Genomic DNA, 27,907 nt, shown 5'->3' on the forward strand with positions numbered 1-27,907 from the left:
TTCCGTTCATGTAACACTTTCTATTAGTTCCCACTGCCTTATCTAATCTAATCCCAGTGAGCAATAACTTAACCTTGGTTACACCTTCTCCACCCATTTGACTGGACAAAAGGTATGAAGGTACCTGATCATTCAACCTTTTTTTCACAGGAAAACTTCATTTGAACCTAACATTCACCAGAAACAAGAGTCAGAGAAGGCACATAAAGCCTCTACCGCTGTCTGTACTGGCGTTTAGTAGCGCCACATGCAAAGGCTCCCTCCTTTTCTTCATGAATTTGTGCCAAAGTTTAGCAGAAAGACCAAATCAAGCCTGTAGATGAAAATTATGGGTAGTGTCTCTGTTCTTTGGATATAGTCGGCTTTGTGCTGTAAGAGTAAACTTGATGTGACAAAGAACACTTTCAAGGTACAGGCAGAAAAGAACATCAGCGCAAACAAGAGAGCTATCGTAAACTTCACTGAATTTCACTTAAAATGCGTGGAATGCTAACTTGAACTTGCCCTCTGTAACAAAAATGTACATGTGTACTCTACGTGCATCTTCCTCAGCAAATTGCTTTGCGTCTCCCGCCTTAAGTTCTTTCTGTTCAAGAGTTTAAACAGCTTAAACTCTGTGTTGGAGGCAGTCTAGTATCACTTGAATTTTTATTTACAAATCAGACATATTTAGCCTAGTTTGCATAAGTGAGTTATAAAGTCATGTCTCAGCAGAATCGGGTGCTCTGCAGATTTACACTGTTCATTCATGTTTAAATAGCGCAAGACAAAGTAAATACTGCTGCAAATGATCTTTCAGATAGATATACAGAATCATTGAGTGGGATTTATACTGCAGCCAAAGACAACGTGCCTGATTCTTTTCTCATTTACAGTGGCGTAAATCAGGAACAATTTCACTCAGAAGTGCTGTTTAGCCATGGCCTAGAAATGCAACATCCGCAATGCAACATCAGCAATGCAAACAAATAACATGAACAAGTGCAACATTATAATTACTTATAACCATATGAAAATCACTTTTACTGTTCTACCGTGGCTTTTGACTTTTCACTGTATATTGTGGAGCTTTTGGTTACCTTACACGTAGTAACATTAATTGATTCAAATCCTAAATAACTGAGGAAGGGGAGGGCATATTAGTCATCGGTTTATACTTTTTAATGGGCTTGACTCACCCCTCAATTTCCTCATTTTAAACCTGTATTTAAAAAGTGATACAAGCACAGCATTTGTGTAGCAGAACATTGACATCAGGGCCTGGTTAAGTGGGTCTACATTTATATCAGTAACAAACAAGGCTGAGAATTAAACTGACGAGTCTGAGTAAAGCTTCTTGAAAAAGTCAGGTCTCTGCAACCTCACGCAAGACACCTGAAAATAGTGGAAACATTCAACCTTAATGGTTCTGTGCTTCAGTTCCTCATCTGTAAAATGGAGTGACACAGCCCTAAGCCAGAGGTACTGTGAAATCGAAGCCACTTATGTCTCTGAAATGCTCAGACACTTGAAGATATTGATGAACGCTTGAGAATTCTACAGGAAAACTGTCATTCTGTTTTCAGAGCAGGATATACAATAAAAAGTTTTTTTAGCCACACATGGACCAGTGAAGAGAAAACAAACTACTCAGCAGCCGATCACTGAGGCAGGGTCGTCCATTCTCTGCACTGCATGAAGCTGGAGTGGTGTGGAAAAACAGCACTATCAAATTTGTATACACAAGACAACGAAAGAGTATCTCAGACAATGTCAGCATTTACTAATGCTCATATGCTTAACTTTTCAATGTTAGTACTATTTGCATCTGTTTGTGTTTGTGCAATGTGTGCAGCAGAGTGAGAGAGAAAGCATGCAGGTCATCTAAATGTCACAACTCCATTGACTCTAATTAAATATATACAATAAATAAGATTATTAAAATGTTAGTGCTAGAGATTGAACTTAAATTTACAAACTCAATTCATAATCTATTTTAGTCCATTCTGATGTTTAGATCAATTTTATTATAGTCCTCATGAAATAGCTCACGAATGAAAAAAAAAGTTGTATACTTTTTAATTTTACATTTTCTTCACAAGTATTTTACATTTATTGTAAAATAAAACAGAAAAAAGTGGTATTGATTTCCCACACAGTGATATTTTCACCATTTTGGCAAAAGTAACTATCTTATTTGATAGAGTATGGTGAAATCCCTAGAGAAAATTATAATTTTAATTTTTGAATTATAATTGCCCCACGAAATATTTCCAAAGGCTATACTTAGGAAACTCCTCTGAAAGCATAAAACTACTTACCGTGTCAAAAAGTGGGTAGTTCCTAAAATGTTTAGCCAATGCAAACTAATTCATTCAGATCCAAAATGGATCTCCCCACACAGCTCTGCCATCCAGGAGAAACAGTGCAAGTCGGAAACCATGCCTGTGCACAATTACTTCTGCGCTCACTTTTAGCATAGAATAATTTTACGATAGCTTATAGGGACCAGAAATGAAAGTGCTCCCAGACTGGCTCTGACGATCAGAATATGCAGGACTAAATTGAAATTTTTGCCCAATATTCATTTTCTTCACTGAAAAATGCTTGCCAGGGAGGAGCAGACTCCCGCTAACTGTGAAAGCAGGCACCAGTTCCACGCTAGCTTATCTCGAACTCGAAGAAGCATCAGTGTGATTCCTGCTGCCTTCAGAGGGAGCTCAAAGCTGTAGGCAGTAACTTCTAGCTTGGGTACTATAGAGTATACCGGGTTTTTCTTTGCACCCAACAGATGAGTTCACCACTTATTTAAGACATACTTAAAATACGCAGTACAAAATCAGTTACAAATGCAAATATTGATCCCTTTGTTACTTGTATTTCACAGTAAAGCATGCACAACTGTCACAGTTTGTTAACCTCAGACATACACAGAGGGAAATACCATTTCCTGGGAGAGGCGAGAAGAGTAAGCAGGTGTTCAATTCTTTTCTTGTGTTTCTCTGCCATCTAGTGGTTACACGGAGCAGGTTTCGCCTTTTCAATACTGTGCACTACTCTTGCGATAAACTGGTCACGCTATTAGTCACGCTACTCGGTTCCTTTTGCGCTCCGCAAAGCCCCCTTGTCTCTCTCCCACAGGCCAACCCTATTTCTGTCTAACTGTGTGTATGGCACACTGGGATCCCTCATCTCCTAGTCTGTAGGTGGTATCATATTAAAACTATTAGATAGCACACATAATACTTACCTCCAGATAACGTTTTTTTCTTCTCACAAAACTGCAGCTCAAAATATTTTATAAAACAGCTGGTCAAATCATTCAGGGGTGTCTTAGCATGTCCAAAGGCCTCCAAGATACAGTTTACCTGCAAATAAATGGTAAATGAAAAAAGAAATAAATAGGATATTTCAACAGCTGTCAGTGAGAATGGTTTGGAGTCAGTAACTAAAAAAAAAAAGACTGTTTATTAGCTTTGAATTTAACAAATTCCTTGAAATTTTTGCATATATAGAAATTAAAATAAGATAGCTCAACAGAAAAAAAAAAAAAAACTGTTCGCACAATACTGAAAGTTGTAAATGAAAGAGGAAAAATAATGGCTCGACCCCGAACCGTGCCCTTACAGGTAATAAGGATACAGGTGACTGGAGTTATATGTCCACAGTACCAGTCAGCTGATAATAACAACCAGGTAAAGGAATTCACAAGCTTTGTATGATGCCATAAATGAGCTATACAAAAGAAAGTGGGCTTAAATTATTGATTTGGAAGAGCATTATACTAATATAAAATTGAGAAAAATCAGATTCAAGTTATTTTTCTGGCATTCCACTATTAATGCATTTTCATGTTTCATCTTCATGGTCAGATTATTTTTAGAATAGTATTTTCAAAGCACTAAATGCATTAAAATGCATTAAATGTGTCAGATTTCTCCCTTTTTTTCCCTCTATATTTAGCTCTTTCTGTTTACAGTAAGTTTCTTACACTAAATTGAACATGGTCAATTTTTGTGTTTGCATCCTGGGAAACTGATTGCAAAGTGACTTCAATATACTATTGCTCTGTATAACTGGGGTTTGCTGGATGAACGTAACTTATAGACCATGGCTGTGGGAAGTAGGAGGAAAGAGGGCTGCAGAGTGGCACAGATTAAGCGTGACTCCAGACACAGAAAGTCTAAAAATCAGACCCGTCAAAGTTATAAGCCCAATCAGCTATTTGTGCAGCAGGTGGCAGCAGAAAACTAGTCAGTCTCTTTCTGGTTCCGCTTCGATAGCACAGTACTGGGTGTATTTGCTCAAATCAGGCTAATTCAGCATGTGTTTCGACCAGCACAGCTTTATGAACTTTAATGGTGCTAGGCATAACTGCAGCAGGAAGGAACACAGGTCATCATGTTCATTAGAGCATCTTAAAAAGCAACTAAAATGGAAATTCCACTTGCTTCCCCATGGGTGGGATCTACTACATCTAGCTTAGCTGTCTGAAGTCAGGAATCCCATCTAAACTACTTACAAGGGATCTTTTTATAATCAAAAGACAACTCATCTTTCTTAATATGTGATTCTCTTCTACCTCCACTGACTCAGAACTATTGACATGTGTGTTAAGTCCACACTATTAAACTACCAGGTATCACTCTCTAACCCGCACGATAAGTGGCATGAGGAGGTTCATATTCACGCGTTTCACAACTCTTCCTTTGCAGAATGGAGTGATCATACCGCTGTGAACAGTTCCTGGCATATGCTGTCCTCTGAGCTTTCGCCAGATATCTGTAGATCTGACTCCTGTGTTTGCAGCAGATTAAGAGTGTATTGTCCCTATATAATGGTATTACTGTAACATTATACTTCATAACTTAAATCAGAAAAAAAAAAAAAATTAACAACAGCATTCCCAACACTGTTGCATGAAAACTAGATTAAACATGTCAACTTAGGAGCATCATCAATAAATCAGATTACACTGTGAAAAACACTTTAACAAGGTAATTTATGACTGTATGAAGTAAAGCAAAGCTGAAGCTTATTCAACTGTAGTGTTTTCAGGGTCATCAGGCTTCTTCTAGTAAGTCTTCAAAAAACACAAACGCAGCACTGTTTTCTAAAATCCACACCAAACCCAAAGGGTTTCTATTTCCTTATCGGCTGAAATGTGTAAAATATGAACCAGTAAATCCATAGCCTTCCTTATATTCCAATAGTCCTGATTTGTGGTTTGTGTGTTTGTGTAAGCTGTACTTCTGACAATATTTTATCATCTTTGTGGATTGTATCATGCATAATTCAAGGATAAAGCAGTGTTTTTTGAATGATACATGTGACACTGTCAAACGTTATTAAAGCAAACACAGTGAACAAGAGTCTAGAGTTACTGAACATCATGCATCTGGGAAGTTAAAGATGAAAAACAAAAAAGAGTATCTTGGGTTTACTCTAAGTGCTGTACATAAGGGACACCAGAGTGGGTGAAAGAGTTTAAGTATTTTTTTAAAGTATGAAACTCAGAACTCAGCGACAAGATTATAGACTGTGTTAAAACATTCCATATAAATCCGAATCTGAGTGAATATCTCAGATGAGAAGTTTCACAAGGAAAGGCAATTTTTGGAAAGAATTTGAATTGGCAGTCTAGAGTTCTGCATAACCTAGAATGTCAGTCTGAACCTGTGCAGTAGTATTAAAGCTGCAACCATAAAACACATGACTGAGTTCCAATGTTCTGTCAAATAAAAACTTTATATTCTTAATTTACTAGCCTGAGGACAAATTTATCTGACACATGAAGCAGGCTCTCATGATTTCATGACATGCACTGCACAGAATTTGATTCTGTTGTGGGAATTTGCTATTTCAACAACTATTTCATAACTCTTTTGCCTATTTCATAAATATATTTAGTACACAAAGACTGAGATTTATAACTTTGTTCAGTCTTTGCAGTTCTCCTAGGTATAACTTTTAATTTCTGTCTTATGTACTATTACTTCAGATGCCTCAGGACTTCTTTTAGTAGCCCGAGAAGCATGACCACAACCAGAGATAAACTTATTTACTTACTGCAGGCTATTAGTACATATTTAAATAACTACCATATTACCCAAATATTTCCTACTCACTGAAACATAGCTTTTTAAAATTACTAATAAATACAAAAACAGAATTGGCTTCCACTTTTTCACATCAATGCGAGCTTAATCTTGTTCCCGTTCAGGTCACTGCAGGGAAAGAAACCTCCTTTAACCTGAATGAAGAAAACAAACCCTTTATGAACTTCCACATAGCAAATTCCTTTTTCCTTGCAAATGTCTTTGCTTATTCAACAGGCCAGATTTTCACCTTGTTCTAATCAGTGCTCAGAATGTTACTTACATGTTTTATCTTGGTATCAAAGGTATTTCCGCTGGAGCTGGCTCTGCAAGTGAGGTGCTTCACTATCTGTTTGCAGGCTTCTGTCTTTCCAGAACCACTTTCTCCACTGCAAGATGACAGGCAAGAAGGAGAGGGAGGAATCACTGCTACATCACAGTTGATATTTTGCGTTATTTATACTCTCTGCTACCTTTCTTGAAATGGATTTAACATATCTCAGGCAAACTTGCATTTCAAATAATGGAAGGTTTATGGATAGCAACGAATAAAGCACAGAACATAGGAGACAGACTGGCCAACGATCTACGTTCATGGCAGGTCTCAGAGCTGTCACGTTGTATTGTCTTATAAAACAAGCCTAGCCAACCAAACCTAAAGCTCACAACCACTTTGCAGATATTTATAGCAAATCTTTTATCTCTTCCTTTATCTCCTGTCCCGCAAAGAGTCTGCTTATACTGAAACTGCCTGGTTCTCTTTGCAGATGGGGAAATATTACTGTGGTAATTACAGGAGTAAGAAGGAAACAAAAGTGTAGAAAATAACAGGAAAAAGTAAAGTAAATAAAAGAGGAAAGGAACAGAAAGGAAAAGAGAAAGATATCTAAGAACTAGCTGGCACAGAACATTGTGTTATGCACAGTTTCTTTTTGAGGCACTGCCCTGATCAGTAAAAAAGCTGGAGAGACTTTATAAGCGGCCCAGTCTCTGCAGTGCAATATACTCTGACTTCAGAGATGATGAATTCTGTTTCATTTCATTCCCTTTACAGGTTGTGGAATAAATATTCCAAAGAATCAGAACCTCTGAGGGGAGGAATGAACAAAGAAAACAAGGTAACAGGCAATGTTGACAACAAAGGTGGGAGGAAACAACAGAGAAGCAGAGAAACCGGGCCGGGGGAGAGGGAGAGAGAGGAAAGGGAACTCAGTGGGGCAATTTAAGCTTGGAGAAGGAAGAAAAAAGACAAAGGAGTTGGAAAGGACAAAGTGAGTGACGCCTGATTAAGAATCATCTAAGAATTTCTAACACGTACTGTAAGAAATTGTCTTCTTTACAGACAACTAAACCAGACAAAATGCAATTTGATGCTCCTCCTTCATCTGCTCAATCAAACTTAAAAGGCTGTTTCTACAACAGCCAGTTAGATTTTCACAAGTATGGCCATGCTAGATGGTCAGCTGCTACCTGCAGAATCTAGCAGTTTATGAAAATGATGGGCCAGCAACATATATCGATCTGGACACTGCCATATTTACTGAAATCTCACATGAAACGAGGAAACAATTAAATAGAGGAAGAAACAAAAGCTGGAAGGGAAAAAAGAGGTTTTCATACTCAGACAGGAATAAGATCTCTGCACCATTTATTCTCATTCAGTTATTATGAGACACATATGCAGCTCTGGTGAATATCACAGTTGTTGACTGTTAGCTGCAGTCTTAGGTGACAAGATAAGTATCTTTACCATATGTGACACTTCAAACTGTTTCTGTCTGTATCCTCCTTGTTTCTATAACCAGCGGGAGTATGACCCTAGACTTCAAACTCCTGCTGGCATCAGTAGGAGGTTTGTGTTGTAAGATTGCAAAAGCTTGCAACATGGATGCACGTTATGCAAAGACCTCAAATAACAGGCCACGAGGCCATATTTAAACCAGGGCTTAGAAAGAAAGAAATTATGTCAAGACAAGAAGGTCACTGTCACAGCTAATGTGAGAATAGTGTCTCTATGGAATTGACAGGTTACTCCCAAAGTACACTATCCCATGGTCAGATCTCCAGCTTCTGCCTTCCTAAAACATTTCTTTTTGAAAGTCAGATGATATCGAAGTCACTCTCTAAAATGTGCATGTCCTTTTGTCCTTTTAACCATGTCTTCATTCTCACAAAGCTAATTGTACCATGCTGAATCTGTTCTTAAGAAGTGACATCAGCCTTCTGTTTTTGTAACAGCTGTGCCCAGATCTCCTATCCTTTTCACTATGATCACTAACAGGCAAAGAAAAAAATGAAAGAATGGCATTAGTCCTGTGATACTCCTCTCCTAGAGACATTTCATACCCTTGCAAATTACATGCCCTTATTATGCACATCAGTGAACTTGAAGATATTTTGGATCTATCAAGGGGTTGCAGCCCCTCCTACTGCCCACTTACACTGGCCAGTGCATGGACATCAGTGTGTCATGACGAGGAAGCAGTTTTGTCCCTCCACAGCATACTTAATCCTAAATCACAGCTGCAACCTGCTATCATTATACTACAAGTTATCAAGAAGATTAGTAATAGTGGCACTTCAGTTATTTCAGCTGTTTAGGAAACTACTAAGGTCATTTCAGTAGCTCTGAGCTCAGCACATGCTGATGGGACAGCCTGCACAGGCTGCCTGGCTGTTTCTGTCCAGAGCGGCCGTGGTCGGCGTTGCACCCCCTTCCTCTTAGCGGGGCTGCCAGCTGGCACAAAGCCTGGGGGGACACCACAGCTGCAAGACCTCCGCGGATGAAAGCGGCCAACGAGTTCAAAAGGGGAGGAGGGGGACTTAGAGGTGGACAGATAGAACCATAATACAAGAGTAGATCACTTAGGAAGCCAGGCTGAAATAGCCAGAAAACCACAACCTCCAGGCAAAATTTTAAAAGTACATTCCTGCAAGTACTGAAAAAGTATGCTTTGCTTACCCTAGATTTCTGCATGCTAGCCAGGTTTGTCTAAATCTGGGTGAATTCAGCTAGCTTCCTTAATTGGATTATTTTTGCGTGGTCAAATGTCAATTCTACTATAACCTAAATCCTAGCAATCATCTGCTTTGCGAAAAGCATGACAACATATCATAAAACAAGAAAGAAGGCATGTACTTGTCACTTCAGATTGTGTAAGTGAAGGGGTTTTTTTGACTTTGTTTCATTTTCAATTCTGAAAAAAAGGTCCCACATTCAGAAGGACAGGAACACTTAACAAAACAAACAAAAAAGACTATTCCTGCAGTACTTGAATCATAACCAGAAACGCTGGAAAACTTATAATAGAAATTGTTCATATAAGATTTCCACCAGCGGTAAAGCAAGATTCAGATCAGCGCAGATATGCTTGCTGTTTTGTATGAACTTCTGAAACTCATCTTTTACTGTACCGCCCTCAAATGTGTACGTTTTTAATCCAAACACCCATTCTGATAGTAAGATTTAGCTAGGGAAGACAGAGTGAGTTTACAAGCTTTTTGGAAACCAAGAAGCTGTCTTCTCAGTTTGCTCACAGCCTAAGCAAGACATTGGATCTTGCTCCATGACTGGGATTGCTAGATTTGAGGTAAAATTGTATAAGCAGAAATGTAAAATAATGCACTTTGTATCAGCAGTAGTGATATGTGGAATTAAACAACCCATTACGTTAGTGGGAAATTATATTTCTAAAGTAAACTAAACTGGAAAGTATATTTCTAAATGATTTTAAATTATAATTAGGATGCCTAAATCTGTAATTATACTGCAGTAGCCCATCGCAGTTATAACACACTGAATTACAATTTAAAAATTACAGATTATTAACTTGAATTGAATTCACATGGTGATGCTAAACTGAGGAAATAAAAGGCTGTCAAGGCATTTCACTTTAAGAGAGGAGGACTTCTCTCTGTTCCAGATTATTGGGCTTATAAATGTGGTTTATATCACAATAAAACCATTGGATATTGACATTTCTGGCTGTTAAAACGTACACAATTATAGCAATTCATTTGATATATTTATTTTGTTTTTTGTTTTTTTTAATCACCAAATTAGTCATCTGTGTCACATAAACCATTGGTTTGATCGACTAAGGATTCTTAGCTCTTAACAAGCCTATAAACCATGTTTAAGCTTTCCAGACAGCTCTCACTTATCTTGTCAGTGCTTAATGCATTCTCATACCCTGAACACCATGGGGGGAAAATCCATTGAGAAGTAAATTAATTATGGTGGAGAAAAGCCTGTCTATCGGCTATTTAAGAGTATAACATAACGTTATTTTATTCTATCACTTTCATATAAAGTTTATATCAGGTCAACTTTTGGTGTTAAGCATACATTAATGATGGTAGTTTGCTATAGACTAAAAATGATAGTGAATAACTGGTAGGAGACTCTTTCTTCAATGTTTTGGCCAAATACTTTCCTATTGTAAAACACTTGATTTTAGTGAGCAAATGCTTGATCAGACGTAAGGTGACTAAAAAAAAAAAGAACATACATACATACATACAAACAAAATTTTCTCATACCAACGGTAACTACATAGAGGAAATTAAGAGTAAATCTTCAGAAGAAAAGAACCATATTAAAATAAACATAAAAAGATAAAGAGGGTGGAGAGACAAAGACAGATCTAGGCCATCCTGAGAGTTTTAGGTGAATTGCCTTTTTTTCTTTCAACCATTTCCATTGCACAGATATGATAGGATGTTTAAGGGAGAAGAGCAGACTCACGAAGAAAACTAAAACAAGTCAACAGTTATGTTTATGTAAAATAGTAATAACTTTTTATTAAATCTGAAAATGAAAACACAGCTTTACAGAGTTTGAACACGACCTTACAAACGTGCTGCAAAATAAAGTGCCTTAACATTGTTTGAAATTTTAAGAGTCAGGCTGGATACTGTACTCTGATTTGTTCTTGGCCTTAAAGCCAGTCTATTAATAAGCATAGTCCTTAAGGTGATTTGATAGATTCTGACTTCTATATGTTTCGGGTAGATGGGAACATTTTCATTCCTACAATGTCTTTAGGCACAGGAAATGGAAAGGGTACATATTAGGTGATGACACTACAGAAGGGAGGATTTTTCTTTATCTGATACAAGCCCATGCTGTTTTGCAAACAGTAGGTAGCTTGGCACTCGAGAACAGCCATACTCATGACAGAAGTGCTGTTTTTTCACTTGATTCATTTTTGTGCTCAGGGAGAACCACAGATCTGAAGCTACAAAACTCTTCCCCTCCCAACATAGGAGCTTCTCATAGCCAAATTTCTGTAGTTTATTCCCAGAGAGAAGGTGGTGTCTCTGCTTCTGTATATTTAATTACTATCATTATTACAGCCATTTGTTTGGTGTCAGGAGACTCCAGCCATGCACGTGCCGGCCAATGATATAACATAGAAATGGTCTGGCCCGAAGGAGCTTCCAGTCAAAAATATGACTGGACACAAGCAGATGCAAAAACAAATTCAATAAAAACAAACAAATAAAAATCAGATGGAAGGTGTATGAGAGAGAGAGAAGACAATAACTAGGAGTAGCATAGCTGCACATGTATGTGTTGTCTAATTTATAAGGGGCCTGATCCTACTGAATTAGCAATGCTTTGAGAAAGTTTATTGAAAAAGACTCTGGTGCAGAAATACCTAATTTCTGGATCTCAGTCAAGCTTAAGTGTGAAATAAATAGTGCTGTGAGGTTCTGCCCTACCAGACACTACAAACTTCTAAATACAGACATTATGTATTTAAATGTGGAAGGCAAAAACTATTATTTAGACTAAGAAAAACAGTACCATTAACAGTACCATTCTCCATGAGAATTCATTAGCAACGGTATGTGTCCGATAGAAGAGTAATTAATGAATCATTAGTAATGGCCACTAAATTCATGGCGAGTTTCTCCTTGTAATTAAGCTTTGGCAGAAAAATAATGTTGAACTGAAAAACATTGCTGATAAAAAATAAATATTATCTTCACAAATTAAGCAAGTTGCATGCTTGATGATTTACATGAATAAAGGTACATTTTCTGATATTATCTCCAGTCTTTTTGAAAAGATAGTAGGTGGCTTCAAAATAAAAGAGAAGTCTTCTGTAAAAACAATTATTGTTTTTAGAACAACAAAATCAAACTTTTCAGGAGGAATTCAGATGAGATATATACACTGTCATCACTTGATTCTTCTGTGGAAATTAACAATCAAATTAGATATGTTTTGAGAAATGCACATGAAAAGTAAAATATTAATAGTGCTATGGCGCTAATTTTTACTGCTCCATATCATACACGCACACCAAAGCAGTAGCCTCTTCTCATAGTAAAAGCTATTATAATAAAATTAAAGTATAATTACTTTTACAAATTCTACTAGCAAAATATTTACTTATACTATAAAGTTTTGTTATATATACTTAAAAGTAAAATAGATCTAAAAATAAATAGAGACTGGGGGAGATGAGGGGACATTCTTTAATTGCACCATCTTTCACTTACTAATGAGGACATTAGTAGACAAAAGTGTACTCTCAGTGTCCCATTTCAAGAGTGCCTGTGTGCCAAAACGAAGTATCTTACAGGTGTTAAGAGAACTCCATCTTAGAATTAGCGCATACTCACAGGGATGATCTGCTTTCACTGGATTTACTACTAACAGAAACAAAACTAGCATCCTTCTGATACAGCCTGGCTATTTTCCTACACAGCAATGCTGCTCATAGTTAGAGCTCTGTCCTGAACAGTGTCAGGCCACCACTTTGATTTTACAGTAGCAGTAAAACTCTCTGGGTGACTTGAGTATGGGGATTCTAGGAACTACGCAGTTTAAGCCAAAACCACCACCAAAACCAGTGGGCCCTGCTATTCCTGCTCTGGAAACTCATTTCACCTCCATGGGAATTTGGTTTGGGAACTGATTCAGGTTAAAACAACTCCCCTGCCACCACCACTACTCTCCCTGGGGTAATTTCAACCTGGGAGCATTTCCCCAGTCCATACCACCATCTGAATGTTTGTGTACGGAAACGAGAGAATGAGCAGCCAAAGGTAGGAGAAGGGCAGGACCACTCCAGCTGGCAATAATGCCAGCTTAATGCAGCGGAAAGTTCTCATGGCTCTATGGCATCACCAAAGAACTAAAGACTATTTCACTAGTTCATTCACAGGCTGCTTCCTTCTGACTTCTTCTGTGAAATGGCCTTTCTAGCTAAGGAGAGCTTCCCTGAGCTTTCTCATCTTCATTCATACAGTGATTCCACATTAGAGAGAAGCGTATCGTTTTACTTTTAAAATTTGTTTTTAGGCGCTCTCGCTGCACTACACATATACGCATGCAAATGCATTCACACCTCAGCTTTACAGCTGGAGATATTTTAAAATTCCAGGCCACAGACCAAACACGTTCAGAATTTCTCACACAGGAATGAAGAGTATGCTTGGTAAGTGAAAACGGAGAAAGCAACATAAAACATGGAAGTTTTTTGGAATGTTTTTGAGCTTCAGAATTGCAGAAGAAAGTTTATCTAATTCTGATAGGAAATGAAATCGAGATCTTGTAAATCTCTCCGCAAACCCCTCTCTAAGCAAAAAATTATAGAAAAACTGCCTGGATGCTATGTCACATGCTTTCAGGGCCAGAATGTATGCCCTGGTCCATATTACTTTTTAGCACAGGAACAGCCAATGAATCACCCCACATAGTGGCAGGATCACCTCTTCTTGCTGATAAATAATGTTATTTTACAGCTGAAATACAGAGAATGTAGAAATCCATTTTGAGCACACACACACGTTTGCTTGCACATATGTGTATGCACACAAACTCAGGTGATAACAAGGGGGTAAAGGAATACACTGAGTGTCATGGATATTTTTCAAATTACTATTTTTTTGTAAGAAAAACAATGGAAATTTCCTATATCACCTTTGCTTTCCAGACATTCATTATTTAGATCCTACTAATGGTCTAATAATGAGAATATCCATCAGTCACATAAAGTGAAATCCTGACTTTTACACAAAGAACCATTTTTAGTATCTTTTTGGGACTTCTGAAAGATCCCTGTTCCTCTCTATTTTCTCAGTTAGTGATAGTTAGTTAGCCAAAGAAAAGCATTCACAAAGACCTGTGATTCTAGTAAGTTGCCACTACACTTATCTCCTACCCTAAATTACCAGATTCATTCCATTCAGCTTCCATTTTCATATTAACCTTTAGATCTAATTAAAAGCCACGTAAAAGGATACTTCAGGACTGTAAATCTGCGGATTGCCTTGATGTGATGCGCAAATGTTTGGCCAAGTGCTGATGCCATCAGCAGAACACCCTCCTGTCACATTCTCTATCAGGTCACTGATTTATAATAAGCTCCAGTGGGCTCGGCAGGGATCAAGAGTGTGATTCTTAGCACATGCCTTGCCATTCTGATATTATATTATCACTAGTATCCGCTCCCTGGTATCAAACCCATTTATTATTGAATAGACTACTCGTTGTGCATTACCACACAATTCTTAATTTAGCAGTTGGCCTTTTTTTGAAGTGTGAGTAAAGACTACTTTCTGCTTCATCTCTGTCTACACTTACAGGCAACTTCACAAAGATATTAATCAACCAGCTATATCCCAAAGGAATAAGAAGAGAAAGCTCCTACTTTGGAGAAAATATTGAACATGGTGCCTTAGGAAATTTCTTATTTTTATCAAAACTAAATATTTCAATTGAATGAGAGCTAACATTTATGAGAAAAGAATATGAGCATACAGTAATGATTTCCTGATATTGCTCGTACTTCCACTTAAATGTCACTGCTCACTGGACAATTACCTTATAGCTACATTCTGATTAGGTTATAGAAAAGGTAACAATTTGTTTCGACCAATCAACAGTCAGTTCTGTACATAATCAATTTAAAGACTATGCAAAAACAAACATTTAATTACAATATTCAGATATATTGCAAGACTTTATATACAGAACTTCAAATGATCAAAGGAGTCTGCATCCCCATAAACAGAACACAATAACAAGGTATTAATTGTATAAAATAATTAATTAATTGTATAAATACAATATGATTGTATTTATGTGTTCATTTTAACTCTTTTAACTCTATAACAGTATGATCAGCTGCTTTTGGTTGAGTACCATATTCTCTCCCTTTTCACAGCATTTAAGTCCCCTATAATAAGAGGTGGTTCAAGAGCCACAAGTCTTCTCAAATGCATCAGCACTTTATTCCTGGCCAAAGCAAAATCAAAGATTTTTTGTTTGTTTTTTTCCTATCTCCTATGATGTTCAGTGAATCCTTCCCAATTTTTCAGCCAACAGCACTAGTGATACTGATAAGACTGAGTTTCCTTGAGCAATTACAATGAATTCAGGAGACTCTGCTCTCAGGTAGATGAAGGAAGAAAAGGGAGGGCGGATTATTAGATCTGGGGGATCAAAAATTCTGAAATGAATTAGAAGTTTCACCATCATTAAATTGGCACAGGTGGATGAACTTCTGTTTCACTGCAGATTTCTAACGCATTTATTCACCATCTTGAATGTATCTGTCATTGCAACAACACAATGAATTAAGGAAGTGGTTTAACTGCATTTTAAGGATATAAAACTGAATAACAAGAGCTCATGGTCACACAAACATATGAGGCGGAGTGGAAGCTCCAGCCTAGGTGCCCCAACTCAATGGCTTGTGACTCAGTCAAGGACTTCCTACTTTCATTTTCATTAGATTCTAATTCTAATCCTGTTCCATGTAATATAAGCAAATACACAGGAGTTTGGGATTCTTTTTCATTAACTCTTTCTTTCTAATTAAATACAGCTAGATGGAGTGATAATTCCCCAAGAAAATTTAGGAACTTGAGATGTAATTAAACCTTTTTCAGTTCCATTTTGCTCTAACATATGATACAGAGATCAGTACACAGAAAGAAATCAGTCAAAAGAAAAAATAAAATGGAAATATTAACTGCTGAGTCCTGAGGGAAACAACTGAAAGGCAGGAGTTATAAACTAGTTAATAGGAAGACAGATTTTCACCTGAGGATAAAGCACTGGGGACGCTGCTCCTGGAATAGCATGTGGTAAGCTCTTTCGGCACAGGAAAATATATGTGGAGGAAGCGAGGAACACAGTTTTCCAGAGTTGCTTAAGTAAAGTTGAGTGACCTGAAAAATTGTTGAAAATTAATACGATCAATACATTTTGAACTAACTGTGTTTCACGCCCTACTTCTGGATCTTCTATAAGGCTCTCTAAGCATTTTGAGGAGAACATCTGTATGTATATAAATGGTACCCTTAAACTATCTGTGAAGAGTTTAATTTAGTGAAAACAGAGCTGTAAGCATAGAAGTTCTAATTAAGATACAAAATGAAATGTCACCAGAGAACTCAATACTACTGGTTTACGGATTAAATAAAACTAAAGCCAATAATAGCCACTTTGTTTATACCTCATATACCTCAAAAACTATATACCTTATATAGTTTTTCAATATCTCAACTTCAAAATCTTACAAAGTAAAACATAACTACCCTATGAAAAGTTAAAATAGAAATCAACCAGTTTAAGTTATAAGTTAATTAAGCTATTACACGACAGAGCAGTCTCCCACAAATACGCTCTGTACAGCATAGAATAATTTCTGTAATACACATAGCTGGCAACATATACTATCCTTAATACTTAAGTATGGATAAAAGCAATAGTCTGTCTCTGAACCCACAATTTTTTGAAAATATCTTGACATTCATTCATCTGATAACAAGCACATTTTAGCAAAACTAGATAGTCTGCTAATATCTACAAATTAGCTCTTTCAGAATAAATAAATTTTATAAAGAAAATACAGAACTTGAGTTAGATGAGGTTGTGAGCAAAACGCATCATACCATTTTGCAAATATCCTTAAATAAATAGTTTTAGATGTCTTGTTATATAGCTTTCTTAGCCTTCCTCATGGGTCTGGAAAATTAAGACAGGTCCCACAGGAGCCCACAACTTTCTGGAGTGGCAGAGGGAGGCGGGCTGGAACACTAAAAAGTATCTAAAATACTTGATGACAACAGTTGAACAACTGTATTTCCCCTTTTCCATCATGTCCTGTTTGCCATAACCATTCTCTCTAACAGCCTTTCTGTCACAGAGTTGTTTTTTACTTGCTCCTGTCTTCTAACTTTTCTTTCCTACCTTGTTGCTCCTTCCAGCTTCTTTTCATTTTTCCCTTCATTTAGTTAACTTCCTTCCAAAGTAGAGCTGCTCCCCCCAATAGTAATAGTGGAAGTTATGTAGTGTTTACTGCCATCGCATTGACAACTGCATTTTTTAATCACCTGTTCCCATGCCTGTATTATTTATTTAGATATTAAACTCTTTAATATTGGGACCACCTACAAAAGCAGACTAAACAAGATTAAAAGAGAATATATTCATACCAATTCTCACAGAATCATTTCAGCTTGGCACAAACCATCGTGAAAGAACTTAACACATTTATTCTCACTGCATAATGTTGCAAGTTTTTTGTAAGGTTAGATATTTTGCTAATTTGTAAACTTAATCAAATTCTTTCTGCTCTATCCTAATCACAAATAAATACTGCACAAATGTAGCAAAGGAGGATGACTGTAGTACAAGCTGTTTCTACAAAGTAGCTGCAATGGTATCTCCAAAATGGTATCTGCATGGTCACTGTAGCTATAGTGTATTTTAGTGTAAAAATACATTAATATCATCACCTGGCAAGTGCATCAAATGAAGCAATGCATATCAATGTTCATTAGTATATGATTCTTTATGTCATATCACAATGAAAAACTGCTCATAAAATGATTTATTTCAGTCATTAGAAGTCTATTGGAAATAAGTGCGGGACATCAGTACAGTATAAAAAATTAAAGACTGCCAATAAGAATGAAAATTGATTTAAAAAGAAGCAAGTATAAAATGCTCCTGCTATTGAACCAGGTACATGATCATCCTTTCATTGCTTCATCTTGGATTTAAAAACAATGTCAAGCCCAATATATCTTCACATTCTCTGATAGTTAACAAACCACATATCTGAAAGAATAACACTAACTAATGAGCCACATCATATAGCATGTCAGTGTCTACAGAGGAATTTACATCAGCAATTTTTATTACTTTAATTCACAGATCATCTAATACTTATAGACCTTGATGTAATATCAGCTAAGCTGCTGCAGTATATTTGAGCATTTCTGTAACCAACAGCAGAGAAAACAAACCTATCTTACAACCATGTTTTGATCAGCTAGGAAATATCTGTCTAATGTACAACACTATGCAGCTAATAACAACATACTGAGAGCAGTGTTCATCCCAGATGACTCAAAGGTCACAGGACATTAAGACTCTCCTACTAAAATTGGCTAAAACAGGCCTATCATAGACAGGTCAAGAGAAGATGCAGCAGACATTCAGGAAACATTTTAATAATTAAGCCTACCACCTAAAGCCTACCATCTTCCTCTTTACAGTTCTATACTGGCGCACAAACTCATTGTATATCTAACACAAAATGCACAGTGACAGGAAAGCTATTATCACCCAGAACCTTCTGGATGATTTCCATTTCTACAAACCGAATTTAGAATCCAGACTTGGAATCTGCAGCTACTGCCATCAAAGGTCACATCAGGTGGTGGAGAAGCCAACAAGGAGAGGTGAATTGCTAGACCTTGTACTAACAAACAAAGAAGGTCTAGTTGGAGAGGTGAAGGTTGGGGGCAGCTTTGGCTGCAGTGACCATGAGATGGTGGAGTTCAGGATCCTCCGAGGAGGGAGCAGGGCAATGAGTAGGATCGCAAGCCTGGACTTCAGGAGAGCTAACTTTGAGCCTCTTCAGGGACCTACTGGGAGGAATCTCATGGGGTAGGGCCCAAGAAAGCTGGTTAATATTCAAGCATCACTTCCTCCAGGCTCAAGATCGGTGCATCCCTCTGAGGAAGAAGTCAACCAAACCGAGCAGGAGACCTGCATGGATGAGCAAGGAACTCCTGGCAAAACTCCAACAGAAGAAGGAAGTCTACAGAATGTGGAAAAGGGGACAGGCCACTTGGGAGGAATACAGGGACGTTGTCAGAGTGTGCAGGGATGCGACAAGGAAGGCTAAGGCCCAGTTGGAATTAAATCTGGCAAGGGATGTCAAGGACAACAAGAAGGGCTTCTTCAAATACATCAAGAGCAAAAGGAAGACTAGGGAAAACGTGGGCCCGCTGCTGAATGGGGCGGGTGCCCTGGTGACAAAGGATACAGAGAAGGCAGAGTTATTGAATGCTGCCTCTGCTTCAGTCTTCACTGTTAAGGGCAGTGCTCAGGAATTCCAGACCCTGGGGACAAGAGAAGACTCTCCCTGGAGAAAGGAAGACTCTCCCTTGGTGGAGGAGGATCAGGTTAGAGATCTTTTGTCCAAACTTGACATCCACAAATCCATGGGCCCCGATGGGATGCACCCGCGAGTGCTGAGGGAGCTGGCGGATGTTATCGCTAGGCCACTCTGCATCATCTTGGAAAGGTCCTGGAGAAGAGGAGAGGTGCCTGAGGGCTGGAAGAAAGCCAATGTCACGCCAGTCTTCCCAAAGGGCCAGAAGGAGGAGCCAGGAAACTCCAGGCCTGTCAGCCTCACCTCCATCCCTGGAAAGGTGATGGAACAGCTCCTCCTGGAGGTCCTCACTAAGCATCTGGAGGACAAGAAGGGGATCAGGAGTAGTCAGCATGGATTCACCAAAGGGAAATCATGCTTGACCAATCTGACAGCCTTCTCTGCTGGAATGACTGGCTGGGTAGATGAGGGGAGAGCAGTGGATGTTGTCTCCCTGGACTTCAGCAAGGCTTTTGACACTGTCTCCCATCACATCCTCCTAGGTAAGCTAGATGAGTGGACAGTGAGGTGGCTTGAGAACTGGCTGGATGGCCGAGCTCAGAGGGTTGTGGTGAATGGCACAAAGTCAAGTTGGAGGCCTGTGGCTAGTGGTGTCCCCCAGGGGTCAGTCCTGGGTCCAGTCTTGTTCAATATATTCATCAATGACCTGGAGGAAGGGACAGAGCGCACCCTCAGCAAGTTTGCTGAGGATCCAAAACTGGGGGGAGTGGCTGACACACCAGAAGGCTGTGCTGCCATTCACAGGGACCTGGACAGGCTGGAGAGCTGATCGGAGAGGAACCTCATGAAGTTCAACAAAGGCAAGTGCAAGGTCCTGCACCTAGGCAGGAATAATCCCAGGCACCAGTACAGGCTGGGTGCTGACCTGCTGGAAAGTAGCTCTGCAGAGAAGGACCTGGGGGTCCTGGTGGACAAGTTAAGCATGAGCCAGCAGTGTGCCCTTGTGGCCAAGAAGGCCAGTGGTCTCCTGGGGTGCATGAGGCAGAGTGTTGGCAGCAGGTGGAGGGAGGTGATCCTGCCCCTCTACTCAGCCCTGCTGAGGCCTCACCTGGAGTACTGTGTCCAATTCTGGGCTCCCCAGTGCAAAGAGAGACATGGCACTACTGGAGAGAGTCCAGCGGAGGGCTACCAAGATGCGTAGGGGACTGGAGCATGTCTCCTCTGAAGAAAGGCTGCAAGAGCTGGGCGTGTTGAGCCTGGAGAAGAGAAGACTGAGAGGGGATCTCATCAATGTGTACAAGTATCTGAAGGGAGGGTGTCGAGAGGATGGGGCCAGCCTCTTCTCCGTGGTGCCCAGCAACAGGACAAGAGGCAACGGGCAGAAACTGAAACACAGGCAGCTCCATCTGAACCTGAGGAGAAACTTCTTTCCTGTGAGGGTGACAGAGCACTGGCACAGGTTGCCCAGAGAGGTAGTGGAGTCTCTGTCGCTGGAGATATTCAAAACCCGTCTGGATGTGATCCTGAGCAATATGCTCTAGAGGACCCTGCTTGAACAGGGAGGTTGGACTAGATGATCTCCAGAGGTCCCTTCCAACCTAAACCATTCTGTGTGATTTATTTCCCTCAGATTTACTATTGATACACCCAAAGCCACATGACATAGCAAAGAGCCACAATCCATAGTTTTCTAATCACATTTTTGAAGTCTTTGTAAAACCTGTAAGCTCAATACATATTTGAACACTGCCTACCAAAACAGGGGACCTGATATCAGTGAGATAATGCAGAAAAATCAACATTTTAACACTCTTTCTCTAAAACGGCTGAGTGAGGATGAAGCAGAGATCAGATAATTTGAATTTACATTATTCCCATAGACCTATAAAGTCCACTTAATTTAGTAGCAGTGCCTAGGTACTGAAAAAAATAAAGCCGTTTGTAAAGAACTAGTCTTCATCTCATACATCTGCCCTTGCCAGAGTCAGCAGCTCTGCACAACTGCCCCAGGGCAGAGCAAAGCTCTCGCTGAGCGCTCTGGGCTCACTGTCTCTATGGTGCCTGAACTAACAGCCTGTCACGGAGCACAGACAGCAGCAAGTTGGAGCCTTTCTGTACCTCTCCACCTTGTCACCCCCTTAATTACGTTTTGGGATGGGGCAGGATGTGACCCCCAAACAACCAGTGCATGAAGTATGCTTGTCTCTTCTCGCAAGACTGAACTTTGGCAGAAATCACCAAGGACAACGTATACATATGGAAATATTTTTAAACAATCATAATGTTACTGCTGAAAAAAACCCAAAGCAAAAAATAAAACACTGTAGGGAGGTGACTGCTCTACAAATAAGACACTGAGAACAAAAATACCGGTATCTATGAAAAAGTCAATATTCGTTTTGCTAGGCGTTTAACTGAGATGCTCCCAACATAAAAAAGGGCAAGTATGTTGATTTTTTCAGAGTTTGGCATGTCAATAAAAAATATGAATCCACTGAAAAAGAATCCACACTGTAACATTTTAAGCAAGCAATGCTTACCATAGTAGAATAAATAGGAAGTTCTTTAAATGGGTTAACAAGCAGCAGTATATCACCAATGTAGGTCTAGGAAAAAAAAAAGAGAAAAATAAAAGATATAATTGCTTTCTTAAGTACTAAATTCATTCTTTCAGGAGATAAATGGTTTTCTTCCAGAAAAGACTTTTGGCAAAAGCAACTTAAATATCGCTATCAATATATTAAATATAATTTGAGAATTTAGGGCCTTTTGAATTCATAACTTTAAATGGAGATCTAAATTTATAATTCTGATAGCATTAATTATTCTTTTTGTAATAAAAATGAGTCCTTCATAACACAAAATTATGCATAGAAGAACTGCACTGCATATATTATTGTTAGATTATCTGAAAGTTAATTTGTAATTCACCATTTGTTAAATTACAAAAATGTGACATCCCTACACATAAATAAGTTCCTCAATAAATTTGTTATGGGATAGATGACAGCAATGCTTACATTGCTTATGCCAAACTGATATATTAAAATGTGCTGCTTGTGGAATAAGACAGAGCAATTGATACATTTATATATATTTCTACGCTTGTGTATGTGTATATGCAGATACTCATATGCATACAGAAAAAACACACTGGCTATATTAAAAACAATATCAAATTACCCACTGACTGCAAAGCTGCCAAGGTTTTACTATTTCGTATTCAAACACTCATACTTGAAAGATGTACTTAAATACAACAGTATAGCTCACCCTTGTCACTATACTTGTCACCTCTCACACATCACTGCTGCTGTATCACAAATTTATTTAAATTTATTTTTTCTTAGAATGGAAAAATTCCACGCCTCTGTCCATGAAAAAGCTAGACAGTAAACTAGCATGTGAAAGGCCCAGTGATGCTGCCACCTTCAAAATGAAATATTTTCCTTTTCAAGGGTGGTGAATATTGATTGCCTTCTGTAATGAATTGACATTTTTTCTTCTGAAATATTTCCTACTTCTCTCCCAACTTGATTTCAAGTTTGGGTTTTCCAAAGAACTGAGTTTCATTAAGCTTCATGAAGCACAAAACAGGAGGTGTACAGTGCTAAGGAGGATTTCAGTTTGGAATTGAGTCCAAGAACTTTTCCTTCTAAGTCTGTGAACTAAATCCCTCAAAGATGCAAGGTTTTTCAGCATTAATGCTGACACTCCACTATAGCATAATGGCTGCTGTTATTATAGCAAAATATTAATCATCAATGTTTATAAATTCTCATTAAGCTTCTGTACTTAATAATAATGCCAGGGAGGGATATGAGAACCTCCTGGGGTAAAATGTTTATCATCTTTAGAGAAAAGAAAGATTTTCCCTGCCTTTTATTTCCCTCCTTATCAAGCATCTGTGGATCCTCCTGCATTCAGTTAAAGTGATCTGTGCTTGGCATCTTTGAAAATGAGATAAACAAAAGAAGTACTCATAATAAAATAGGATTTAATCCATGATTCTAACAACCAGAATTTTTATTACCATGAAATGCTGTAATAACCAGAATTGAAGCTCCCATACTTAATTCCAAACATTTTTACAGCAACTTGTTGCATGTGACATTCCAATTCCCTGTACTCCTTTAGTCTGAACAGTGCAATCAACTCATACATTTAAAACAGATTTTCATTTTTCATATTCACAGGCAGATTGGCTGTTCCATAAGCTAGAAAAGGGATTATGAACAGGGATGCCAAAACTTTCATAGGCAGATTTTTATGCATAAGTCATCTATACCTAACTAAACCTTCCTATCTTTAATACAGCAAAAATAGAACTTATTTTAGAGAAATCTCCTTATAAGTCTTTCATTTGGTATCTAAATGACTAACATTTAAATACAGAGTGAAAGATTTGTGCAGATGATAGGAAATGATAATAAGGAATCAAATCTCCCATAATGATTTATAATTTTTAGAAATATCTCCATTTATTTTCTATTTTCTAGTAATCATATGCTCATTTAAAACTAACATAATGCTAAAGATAGAGGTACTCTTTTGGTAGTGCAATAGGCAAGATTACATGTGCCCACCCCATTTTACCAATACACTATCTTTGAGAAATAAACATACACACAGGTTTATTCCATTCTTTATCTCTGATATTCCTAAATAAGCTTGAGCAGTTTTAGGGCTTATACACACATATGTCCTAATCCATTTAAATATTAGTCATAGGTACTGGCTAGGTTAGTGACCATTAGTTATGAAAGTAATTCTATTCTTCCTAGTCTCTCATTCGTTCTTTTGTGAAAGCTGACCGTTGATAGGTGAACAGCAACACTGCAGTGGCAGTTTCAAAGCAACTCACATATATCTGATTATTATTGAAACGCTTTTGGATCTCATAAAGCAGGCTGCTGTCTGTTAGCTCACTCAAAGAAGCCAGGTCATCATTTGGAGCTGGAGGCATTAGCTTGATCTGGAAAACATAAATTATACCGAGAAATAAAATAATTTCACAATCAATGTCCCTGTGTTGTAATGTTCTAACCTCAAGTACAAGAGTAGATCACTAGAATTTATAGAAATCTATGAAAAATGCACTAGAAAACTAAAAAGTTGTCACTCCTCCCAAAAAATTACGCATCATTAATCTTAAGCAAGAGAAGCACATCAAACACCATCATCAGTGTGAAGGTATATAACTGAATGAGTCTGATGGGCTTTTAAGAACACAGACCCTCCTTGAGCACCATTTGTCATCCCTGAATCCATAAAGACTCCCAGCTCAAATGCAATTCTCCTGCTCTCTTCATTAACTGTTTATGGCAGAAGAAATCAAAACCATAAAATTTAATGCACTTGTAAACTATTTATTGCCTAATATTGAACAAAGCTCTCCTGTTACTCTTCATCATACAGAATTTAAAATTCTATTATAATTTTTTTTTTTGCAGAATAAAAACACACTAATAAGAAGTGGGAATCATGTTGTCAAGGAGACCAGAAGAGATTCAGAAGCACCTACTGTAGCCAATACCGGTGAATAAAATGAGCAGAGTATTTTTAGCATTCTTCAGATTGAGAAGGAACAATATAAGCCCTGCAAGGCAAAGTAAATACTAAGGAAACAAAAAGAATTATCAAAAGACAAAACTGGACACAGAAGTAAAAAGAGTCAGCAATAAGGGAAATGTGATTAAAGACAAAATAAACAGTGATATCCAAAGCAGTGTGCTTATTAATTATGATCTACACTTAAAATTCAGGTTAATTCTTTTTTCATGTCAGCCTGAAGAAAAGCATTTTTGCATGTTAGTGGAATACCTAGAAAGAGCAAATTCTCATGTGACAGATAGTAGAGTGATTTGAGTTTACTGCAAATGTACTCTGTGGTGTCTGTTTTGAGGATAGATGACAGAGAAGAAATGTGTTTGTTCTGTTGTTTTGGTTAAGGTGAAGGCACGGGAGAAAGGCAGACACTGCCCCTTTCCAGAAAGCAGCGGCGCACCCTCAGCCTCCGGAAGCAGTGATGGAAGCAGCAAGCAGATGGGAGATTTTTGAGGGAAGCAGGAGGTTGCTGCTGGCAAAGAGCAGACCACATGACTATGGATAGCGATGTATAACACCGGCAATCTGATCCTTACCTACTGAATTCACATAGTTTTCATGGGTTCAAAGTCTAATTCAGAGAACATGATATTCTGAGTACTCTTCCTAAATTTGCTGCACTGTGTGATACTGCTGAATAATTTCATCTTCCATTTCAAGGACATAAGACTAACATCATCACTTTGGCTCCTTGTTCCAAGTTTCTTGAAACATATATACAAACACATTCCCATGCCATGTTAGGCAGCCATGAGCAAACAACCAGGGAGTTTGTAGTCATAAAAAAGCAGGATGAATCAGATATGATTTTATATCTTCTCTAAACCACAAAGCTGTGGTCCTATCAATATTTTGCTTCTAAAAATAGCAGTATTTAATATCAGTATCAACAGATAGACATAAAACAGATGGCAGTCTTCTATTTTGGCAAGAAAAAACAAACAACCCACACCAAACCTCACAACTACAAAACCACTAGCCTTAGTGATATAAATGGTATGGTACAATTGAAGCAACAAACCTTGACATCCTCTCTAGTCTACAGAGAGAGAAATACAAATACAGTTTGTAGAATATCAACACTATGCTTGGTTTTACACTAAATGTTAGGTTCAAGATATTTGCAAAAATGACAGCTCTCAAATCAGCACAAAAAACCCCAACAGACGGCTCTTTTTAACAGCAGATCTGGTAGCAAATGCTTTTCTGTTTTCCTTTTTTTGTCTGCTTCTGTACTTACTACATGCTTGACTCATGGCATGCCACTATGAACAGTTTTTTCTTAGCATCCAGGCTTTCTTATGAGCTTAATTATCCTAATATCCTAGTATCCCCATTTGCTCACAGTCCAAACAAATTGTCAGTTATTATACCCGGCTTTCATTTGCACAACTCAAACTACACTTGTCTTCATTTAAGTCCACCACTGAATAATGAGAAACCAGCTTAATCATTCCAGAGAAACTGCCAAATAGAGCAAAAATAAGTTTAAGAAATATAGGATAGGAAGCGTGAAGCCACAACTCCTCACAGAGGAAAGGTATACAGAGGAGAGGTTGCTAGCTCCCAGATCCTGCAGAGTCCCAGAGCCCTTGCAATCTCTTTTTGCTACAAAGGGCACACTTCTACTCTTTTGTCCACTTCAAGCACTATAGCTACTATTGCATTTTTGTTCCTTGTAAGTAGCCATATCCTGGTAATTTACCCAGTAATACTGGGGGCCTCAAAAAGCTACCACTTTCAAAACGGAACAGCGACTGGAAAAATTTGCTCTAGATTTTAACCATTTCCCTACTAGTCCTCTAAAGACAAATAGATTCCGAAGAAAATAATGTTTAAGGTAAGTATATGGGGAAAGAGACAAAGTCCTCACAGAAGGCTGTCTCCTTTTTTTTAGCAGCTCTATCAACACGCAAGAAATGTTGACTGCTAAATTGGTATTTGAAAACCTCATACGCGTGTAACAGCAGGAATATCAGCTAGACCTTTTTTAACGTTTTTCCATTCAACCACTAAAACAGGAAAGACAGGCATCTAATCTGCATGCCATCTGCAGCAGATGTTGAACTAGACAAAGAAAGTGGCATCCTACAAAAAAATACAAGGAAAACGTACCTTACAACAGTAGCTCTATAGAACATACAGTCTGGACTGATCCACTGAAGACTCCTAGCTCCCCACCCCCTAAGTTTTCAAGAAATTTTAACCTGATTTCTTTTATTCACGGATTTTCAATAAAAGACTACCAGAGGAATCATCACCACTTTAAAAAAGCCATTGGGAAATGTACTTCAGCTTGTCTTTACTTGAAAAAGCCTGAGCTTTTAAAAAGTACTTAGAGGAAGCAGAACAAATTTGTTCACTCTTCAAAGCCTACTGAATAACAACAGTGAAGGGGTTTCTCTCAGTTTGCAACTATGCTGACTTCTCAATTCATACTTTTATATTACAGAAGATAAATTCCAAAATACAAACTTTATATACTTCTTGGGCTCATATGCTTTATCAGAGTTGCAAAAGTCGGTATTAGACCAGCTACACAGATGTACCGTGACAAGAAGGCAGTAGTGCCCAATTACACGTTGCCTTCTATTTCCTGCTTTCCTTGCAAAAATTGTGAAAAAAAAAGCTCTCATTCCATTAAGCCCAGAAATGTATAAATGTGCAAATATGAAAGAATAAGTAGCTCAAGGAGTTAATTTACTAGATTTATCTTATCATTTTTTTTAATATACATGTAAAATGTACTTATCTATACACAGAAATTGTGGAGATATGCAAATAAGCTAGCTGAAAATTTCACAATGAGCTTATTTCTCATGCACCTTTACCACTGTCCTGATTCCA

General features: G+C 38.1%; 1 protein-coding gene across 7 annotated transcripts in view; it reads right to left on the reverse strand.

Annotated features, from left to right (window-relative positions):
* MYO16 (myosin XVI) overlaps window positions 1-27,907 on the reverse strand; it is a 407,211-nt gene that overhangs the window by 160,151 nt on the left and 219,153 nt on the right. For all 7 annotated transcript variants that reach the window (XM_068927513.1, XM_068927524.1, XM_068927518.1 and 4 more), the window contains 5 exons: window positions 24,318-24,428; window positions 21,994-22,059; window positions 16,144-16,271; window positions 6,361-6,466; window positions 3,230-3,347 (listed from right to left, as the gene is read on the reverse strand). In XM_068927513.1, the coding sequence (XP_068783614.1) occupies window positions 3,230-3,347; window positions 6,361-6,466; window positions 16,144-16,271; window positions 21,994-22,059; window positions 24,318-24,428 (529 nt within the window). The remainder of the gene's footprint in view (window positions 1-3,229; window positions 3,348-6,360; window positions 6,467-16,143; window positions 16,272-21,993; window positions 22,060-24,317; window positions 24,429-27,907) is intronic.

This window comes from Struthio camelus, chromosome 1, assembly GCF_040807025.1.
Source record: "Struthio camelus isolate bStrCam1 chromosome 1, bStrCam1.hap1, whole genome shotgun sequence".
Lineage (NCBI taxonomy): Eukaryota > Metazoa > Chordata > Aves > Struthioniformes > Struthionidae > Struthio > Struthio camelus.